General features: G+C 44.4%; 1 protein-coding gene across 1 annotated transcript; it reads left to right on the plus strand.

Moving 5' to 3' along the window:
* The first annotated feature begins 1,760 nt into the window (after positions 1-1,760).
* Positions 1,761-6,100, plus strand: LOC108152527 (protein extra-macrochaetae). Its single transcript, XM_017281927.2, has 2 exons — positions 1,761-2,672; positions 4,649-6,100. The coding sequence occupies exons 1-2, from the start codon at positions 2,133-2,135 to the stop codon at positions 4,685-4,687; spliced, it is 579 nt and encodes a 192-aa protein (XP_017137416.1). The 5' UTR covers positions 1,761-2,132; the 3' UTR covers positions 4,688-6,100.
* The last annotated feature ends 2,646 nt before the right edge of the window (positions 6,101-8,746 follow it).

An 8,746-nucleotide genomic window follows, 5' to 3' on the forward strand; every position in this document is an offset into this window, starting at 1 on the left:
TGTATCTAAGATGTGTACATGTACTGTACTTTCACTCTACCGACTATTTTGCTTGCCAAAATTCATATTCTGGATAGTACAAACAATAGTTCCCGAGGTGCCGGTGTGTGGGGAGACCCTGTGTGCGATGCTGATAAAGAATACGACAAAGTAAAGGTTTTATTTAATCTGTTTTAAGATAAACTTCTCCAAAAGACAAGCCATTTCCTGGCAAATGCAATTTGGCAATAAATAAATGATATATTCATAAACTAATTAATCAATCTCTCGTTTTACCAAACACTCCCCTAGAGTGTTTTCGTGTTGATTTTGGAAAACCTTTGCCCACAGAAACCGCTTTTCATTCATTTTCATGCTCATTCACAAAAAAACAGGAGAAAAGCAAACAAGATGACAGAGAAAGAGAAGAAACACACGAAAACTGAGAGAGAGAGAGAGAGAGAGAGAGAGAGAGAGAGAGAGCGTTCGTATTTTGACGAACTAGAGAGCAACCAATCCAGCCCTGGTTTTCTCTCTCGCATCCACTTTTTCTCGCTCAAAAATGCTCGATTTTTTCGCTTTTAAACCAATGAAAATAAACAAAACATTTTAAACCAATCAAAAGCAAGGAAACAGGGGAGAGAACTTAGTGATTTTGTCCGTGTAGAGTTTGTGGAAGGTAGTGTAGAGCGTGGATTGAAGCTGGGTTCCACATTGCTGAGACTTTTGTGGACTGTGGTGAGTGGAAGCTGAAACGCAGGGGAAGCTTGAAAAGAAGTAGCTGAAACTGGATCTTTCTTGTGGAAGACGAGGTGGTCTGCCAGTGGATTTTGTGGAAACAACTTTTAAGCTGTGGAGAGGTACAACATTTAAGCTGTGGATGGGATGTTGACTTGTGAGCTGTGGATGGGATGTTGACTTGTGAGCTGTGGATGAGATGTTGTCTTGTGAGCTGTGGATGGGATGTTGACTTTTGAGTGGATGCTGGGGTAAATACGGTTTTTGTGGAATGGATGCTATTAGAGATATTACTGTTCTTCCTTGTCTATTCTAAAGAATCTCAATTTCACAGAATATACTATACCATATTACTATATATTAAAATAAATAACAATATCTCCCTTAAGTGTAGAATAAACTGAATTTCACGGTATCTGCACTGTTCCACAAAACCTTCTCACAGCAAACCTCGGCAGGAACTTCTTTTGTAGACCTCCAAACTATAATACTCTCCGCACGACATCACTCTACAAACCCTTTGAATCTACACTCTTCCTTCTCCTCCAGACTAAATATCATCTTCCACCATTTATTTATATAGAATCCAATAATCTCTCACAGTATTACCCCTCCTAAGCTCTCCACGGCTAATAAAAACAGTTCTCTCTCTCTCACAATCCCGAAGTAGACCCGAAGTCTCCCGAAGTCAGCCGAAGCTCATATTGAAACGCAAAATTTAGCTCTCCCCTCTCTTTTTCTCTCTTTTTCGACATAGTGACTGAACATGCAAAGGTATGGACCACAGTCAAAAAATGTTCAGCAACATTTCTAGAACCCACGCAACACACCTCACTCAACAATATGCTCTGACTGTTTACAAGCCCTGTAAAGAATCATGGCATGTCAAGTTTTGGGGTGGATTTTACGTTGCATGCGCTGGATATTTTTGGGCCGTTTCGCCCGTGTGCCATACCTTTTCTTAGCATGCCAGCAACATTTTTTCCAGCAACATGTGCTCGCCCGACCAGCAGCATGGCGAGCGTTTTTGATAGAAAAGGCCTTGCCGCCCCACGGCAAGTTCATTCGTTCAAAAAATTTTCACCGCTCAAGTGAAGCAAAGAATCACAGAAAACAGTAAAAGAGCAGCGAAATTGACTTGTGATTTTGAAAACTCAAATTGATTTTGATAAGTCATACACTACTAGGCACGCTGGATTAAAGTGTTTTTTTTCTGTTGGCCGTTCGAAAAGTGCGAAGAAAAGAAAAGTGAAGTTCGTGCAAAATACCAAAAAAACACGCAACAAAACTCGCAAAACAACCAAAAACGCATCTCAATCCCAACTTATCCAACCTCGCCCGTAACCCGTAACCGGTACGACCGTGTAAAATCCGCCAAAATTCTACTCAAGGAGCGTAAAGCCATCATCTCCAAAATGAAGTCCCTGACGGCCGTCTGCCAAACAGGTGCCTCCGGCATGCCGGGCATCAGCCCCAATGGACGCATTGCGCGCCACCCACCTCACCGCGGCGACGGCGAGAACGCCGAGATGAAGATGTATCTCTCCAAGCTGAAGGATCTGGTGCCATTCATGCCCAAGAACCGCAAGCTCTCCAAGCTGGAGATCATCCAGCACGTGATCGACTATATCTGCGACCTCCAAACGGAGCTGGAGACGCATCCCGAGATGAACAACTTCGATGCGGCGGCTGCGCTGACCGCCGCAGCAAACATGGAAGATGACAGCGAGGATGAGATGCACCACATGGAGGACGACGAGGCCGATTTGGAGGCCGATGCCGATGATCTGCTCTCCCAGCGTCTGGCCGCCGAGCAGCAGCTGGCCAAAATCTCTAGTCCCGCCGCCCGTCTCCCGCTCAGCGATCGCCAGAGCCCCAACACGCTTCTGGCGCCGGGTCAGCAGCAGCAGCAGCAGATACAACAGCAGCAGCAACTCTCCAACAGTTTAGCAACGGTAAGAATGAGTTTTATGTATAGTATGGCATGTGTGGGGCGAGTGCAGAATTGAGTGATTCGTTTGAGTGACCTCATTCATCAGGAAATTGTCAATTGTCAATTGTCATGCGTGTCTGTCTCTGCCTCTGTCTCTGTTTTTGTGCGTGGAAGGACAAGCCGAAAAATTTACATTTGCCTGAGCGACATTTCTTTAATGTTAATTCCAAGGCGACGGGAACTTCATCCAAATTCCATGCACTGAAAGAAACCGATGTTGCATCAACGCAACTGGGGAATCTTACAAAAATTGGGATATTTTCATAGTCTGTGTGTGAATGATTGAGTTTTTTCCCATGTAGGCATTTCACACGAGTGTTTTTTTTTTGTTTTTTTTTTGCTCTCTCTCTTAGTGTGTTTCTGCGGCTGTTGTTGTGTCGCCATCCTCCGTTTCTTTCTTTTGTGTTGCCTATACGTAGCTGTTAATTTTTTTTCTTTCTCGCGGCCTTTTTTCCTCTGTTTGTTGTTTGTGTGATGTGTTTTAAATGAACACCTGCAGATACTTAAATTTATTTCACATACTCATGCATATATGTATATATACATATATATGTGTGCGTGTGTGTATGTGTGTGTGCATATGTACTCTCTCATACATACGCACAGGCCAGCTTGAAAACGGAATTTGAAATTGGGGGAATCATCTGTCTCTGTCTCTGTCTCGGTCTCTGTCTTCGTCTCCACCTTGATATTACTGTTGTTGCTTTTTCTTACTTCATTAGCGCTCTTTTTTGGCCGTCTGCCTTTGTTTCTCTTCTTCGCTTTGTTGTTATTAATGATGCTGGCAAAAAATTTGTTAAAAAACCTACGAAACAGGTTGAATATACAACGATTTTTGCTTGATAAAGAAAAACAAAACAAAAACCAAAACCAAAAACCCAATACTTTTTCAATGAAATTTTAACAAATGTTCGCCAGATCGAAGCTGCCTTTCGGGTGGCCCCAAAAAGTTGTTAACTTTTGATTAATTATCCATTGAAAATGATGATTTCCAAGATCTCTCCAAAGGCGGCCTTTGCGGTGGTCTCTGTCGCTCCCTCTCTCTCTCTCTCTCACTCCGTTTCTCCCATTGAGTATCGAGTGCGTAAGACTGCTGATTTCTTGCGAAAAAACATCTGCATCTTGCGACAGGGACGGTGGGGCGGCGGGACCCAACCTAAACGCCCCACATACAAAGCGTTTGATGTGTCACCATCCAAACAAAACCAACAACAACTACGAAAATTCTTTCGAAAACACGCACACACCAACACACACACACACACACACGTACAGACAGAGCCTCAAGAGAACTGTAAAAAGAAATGCACGTGTTCAAAATGTTCTCTCTCTGTGGGCTGCTGCTGTGGTTGTTGTTGTTGTTGTTCTTGCTGTTTCTTTTTTTGTACGTTTTCGCGCCGCGCAGCTGTGCGCCAGACGCCGCCATTCGGTCCGTCGCTTTCTACATTGTGGTGCCCCCCCTCCCCCCCCGTCGAGTGATCCTGCCTTTGCCCTCACTCACCCAGTGCTGCGGTCAATCCAACAACAGTAACAAGGAGAACAGTAGAACGGTAAAGGAGGAAAGGAGGATAGGAGGATAGAGAGACACAAACAAGCATGTGTGACAGCTCCGTTTGATGTTCTTGGCGCCTCTTCAGTTCCCTCCTCTCCACCCCCTAGGCATCGCCTGTCTGTCTGTCCGCCCCTCACATCGACAGATCAATTGATGATAAGACAGAGAGAGAGAGAGAGAGAGAGCGAGAGAGCAGGCAGATCTACAGTGGGTTGAACAAAAACATCAGTGGAATGGGGAAATCAATGATTAGTGGAATTAGGGGGCAATGAATAATGTGTGATTGGGAAATATTACTATTATAACAAATTATTATATTTAAATGATTGTAAATGGAAAACTAATTTGTGTTTCTTCCCCTCTCCATCTCCACCCTGTCATTGCAGCAAGCGAACGAAGCGGAGAAAGACAGCAGGCAGTCGTAAGCAGCAGGCTGACTAAGCAGCAGCCAAAGGGAGAAGAACCTATGGAACCTATAAACAATTATTAACTAAATGCATAATCAGTACCGATATACCGAGTGTAATTAGCGCCACAGTGCAAGTACAGTCAACGCCACTCGCAGCAACCTTCGTGTGAAGAGATCTCCACATATAACCAAGCACGCATCTAAGAATAACGTAAATGTAAACTCTCCAACAGCTGTCCTGCTCCCGCTCTCTCACGCAGTGGAAAAGAGTGTGAGAGAGAGGGGCAGAGCGGCTCAGGCATTTCACACACATATAGCAGATAGAAAGGAAGAACGTAAGGGAAGAATATAACCACACACCTAGCATTAGGGCATTATAATTATAATTATTAATTAAACACTAACTATTAGCGGGACGATGATGAGAAAGAAGAAAGAAAGAAAAAACTTGGCAAAGCTTTAAACAATTTAATTTTTTCCCCTCTTTAACCCTTGCTTAAAAATTGATTGAACAATTTTTTATGTTTTCCTAATTTTAGTTTTTTTTTTTCTTTTGGCTTAAACAATACAAAAAAGAAAATGTTACTAATGCAAAGCAAACACAGAGATCAGCAATACAACTAAATAATATTAAATCGAAATAAAATGAAATCGAGAAAGCAAACCTAAATAAATGAAATGCAAATGAATGCATTAAAATGGAACCAACAAAACGGGGCATAAAATTTAATTATAATTTCAATGAATGATTTTCCTATTAATTTTAAAACTAAAATCAAACGAATGATATAATTCTTCCTATTATTGATTAGCTTCAACAAGAACAACAACAACAACCCACTCAGCCCACACACACACACACACACACGAAACACACACACAGACACACACACATTCAGATTTCATTAATTTATATCAGATTTAGTGTTAACGTTGGGCGGACCAACACTAATTTTCACTCAAACACACGCAAACCTCATATTTTCAAACGTTTTCCTCCTTTTTTTTTGTTTATTGACTTAACGAATAATTGCATTATAATAATTACCGCATATATATATATATATACTAAAAAGAAATACTATAAATATATATATATATAAATATAAATATATGTTCTGTGATCTGTAGCATACTTTGTACAAAGTGTTTTTTTTAGCATAATTATGCGATTTTGAATTATGATTTATGATCCGAAAACGAAAACGAACTCAGACTCTGATTACACTTTTTGTTGTTCTCATTTTTCGGTAAGCTCTATCATGATTGAAAGGCGAGAGAAAACCTTGGATCAAACGAATGCGAAAAAATATACATATATCTTAAAAAAGAATGATTAAAAACAAAACAAAACAAAAACAAAACACAAAAAACATGAAGAAAAACTACAATTTTTAGCTCTTAATAAATTGCAAAATGGAAAAAATTATTACAAATTGTTGAAATTTTCTTCACTGCGTCTCTCGGAGGGTGGGATGGGCTCTGTTCTGTTCTGTTCTGTTCCAGAAACTACCTGGGAAAACTCTGGGGAAAAACCATTTCCCATGCAAACAAGTGCAACGAATGCCACAATGCCGGGGATGATAATGCCCCTGGGGCAGACTCGCCCAGACGAACGAGTTTTCTCACGCAGCCTGACAAAGCGGACCAGAGCGGAGCGGAGCAGATCGCGTGGGATCGTTAGAGGCAGGTAGCCCTAAGGGCCGCCAGTTGCTACACACCAGTTGCACGTGTGCGAATTACCGTTGAGAAACAGAGTTTTTCGGGCGACAGTTGACCGCTCGACCGCTCGACCGATCGACCGACCGATCTATTCCGGGTGTGGATTTGGTTTTGGGTTTTGCCCGCAGCTGCATCCCACTACTCGGATCTTTCTCTCTCTCTCTCTGGATCCAGAGCTAGAGAGCCCCAGACCCACAGATATCTGTGTGCCTATTAGCGTTAATGATTGCCGCTACAATGCAATGACCAATTGGCAATTGCAACTAGTCTCGGGTTGCCAGCCCCGGAGTCGCTCGGTGCCAGTCGCCCCATTCAAATGTCAATTCAGATTGGACCCCTGGCTACAGCAACAGAAAAGCTAAATAGCTATGGTCTGCTTTTCCGAGGTTTGGCACAGCCTTGGATGCTCTGCAAAAATGGAGGGGGGGGGGGGGGGGGGGGGGGGGAAGAAAGGTCCTTCTAAGAAAATATTTAAAAAAATCACATTGCCATTGAAGGATTCTTTAGGATTTAGAGGAATTTTAGAGATGGTGTAGAAGCTTTTTGATTGAAGAAAGTTCCTAGTGTCCTAGAAGTCCTAGATATAAATTTCAAATCTTAAAAAAAATACTATTTTTTAAAGGGTGGTAATGCCCCATGTTTTCCCCTTTTTAATGAAAAACTAAAGTACCCCTTTTTGAGGCAAGGGTGCTTATACGGTAACACAAAACGAAATCTCAAATTAAACCGAACAAAAAATTGAAAAGAAAAACTAGAGTGTTCCCATGCATTGTCTATGGGGGTCCATGGGGGACACACACATATTGCGTTCACCGCCCGTTCTGGGGGCCAACGATCTCCGACTCCGACTCGGACTCGGACTCGGGGCACGACAATGGAATGCGCTAATTGTTTGCAGAGCTCCCAGATCGGGGAGAGTCGCCCGGATTCGACATAGCCAATGGCCAGGCCTGGCTGGCCCCACGCGCAATTAGCGCGCGCACCTTGGTCCCGTCCCGCACTCTCCGTTGGAGCCCCGCCCCACCGCGCCGCGCTGCGCCACGGCCCGGCCAGCCCCCCTGCTCGGTTTTCACTCAAGCACTTTGTTGCTTTTTGGGTGCGGACTGCCTGCCTGGCTGCCTGGCTGCCTGCCTGCCGCTGGAGAGACGAGAAATCAGTGAAACTTGAATTACCATAAAAACTCGTGTAGCAGTCAACAGCTGCGCGGGCAAACTCCGTTGCGAGACTTCCAATGGCCGTGCCGGAAAATTTTGACATAATAATTGTCAAGCTGACATTTCCAACAACGCAGCTGACAGCTGAGCCCAGCCGAATGCCCAGCCGAAGCCGAATACGAGCGCCGACCCGAAGTGCAATTCCTCACAGATGCAGTCTCCACACTGTAAAAAATCATCGTTGCCAATTAATGAAGGATCAAAATAAAGCTTGATCTGAAAATGGACAAGTATCGTTCGCATATATCCTTGGATATCCTTCGGAAAATAACGACGTAGTGCTCTCAATTCCTGAGATATGTAACTGAGTTTTGCTGTATTTATTGAAGTACACATTATCTATCAATCTACCAAAAATCAGGGCATAGAAGCGTATAGGTGTCCTATATAGGTCCCCTTTCTCTTGAGAGATGATGTGGGCTCTTTCTTTCAGTGTGCCTTAGTGTGAGCTCCACGGTAGAGTCTCCAAAATGAAAGCTAAGCCACAATCGACTCTGGCAATGCCGGCTCTTGGCGAGGGGTGCGCATAAAAATCGCATTTAATTGTGATTTTCACACGAAATACAATGCGCATGAGCAACTGGCGCCGCTGCTTGACAGAGGGGGGGTAGGTGCAGGGCAGGGGCTGTGGCTGGGGCTGGGGCTGGGGCAGGGGCAGGCGCTGCTGCAATACTTGATGGCAATTTGTGTAACTAGCGGTAAAGCGTAACTACTAAACAGTCCGCAACAACAACGGGGCAGCGGCAGTGGCGGGGGGCAGGTGTGGGGTGCGGTGCGGTGCGGTGCTGCCATGGCTTTTAGCGGCGGCGGTGGCGGCGGCGGCGATGGTGGTGGTGGCTTTTGGGAAACACCTGCAAAACGCAAAACGCACCTGTTTCGCTAAACAGCCGGCAAAGCAAAGCAAAGCAAAGGCATAGCAAAGGCAAAAGCAAACGGCAGTGGCAGCGGCAGCGGCAGCGGCAGCGGAGCAACAAAAACTAAAACAAAGTCAGACACCAACGCCAGCAGAAAACAGCAGAAAAGCGGACACGGCTCAGCAACTTTCGTGGGTTTCCCGGGTCTCACAGCAGAGCAGGGGAGAGGGGAGCGGGGAGAGGGGAGAGGGGAGTGGGTTCCTATGGGGAACCGCATGACTTTTG

This window comes from Drosophila miranda, chromosome XR, assembly GCF_003369915.1.
Source record: "Drosophila miranda strain MSH22 chromosome XR, D.miranda_PacBio2.1, whole genome shotgun sequence".
Lineage (NCBI taxonomy): Eukaryota > Metazoa > Arthropoda > Insecta > Diptera > Drosophilidae > Drosophila > Drosophila miranda.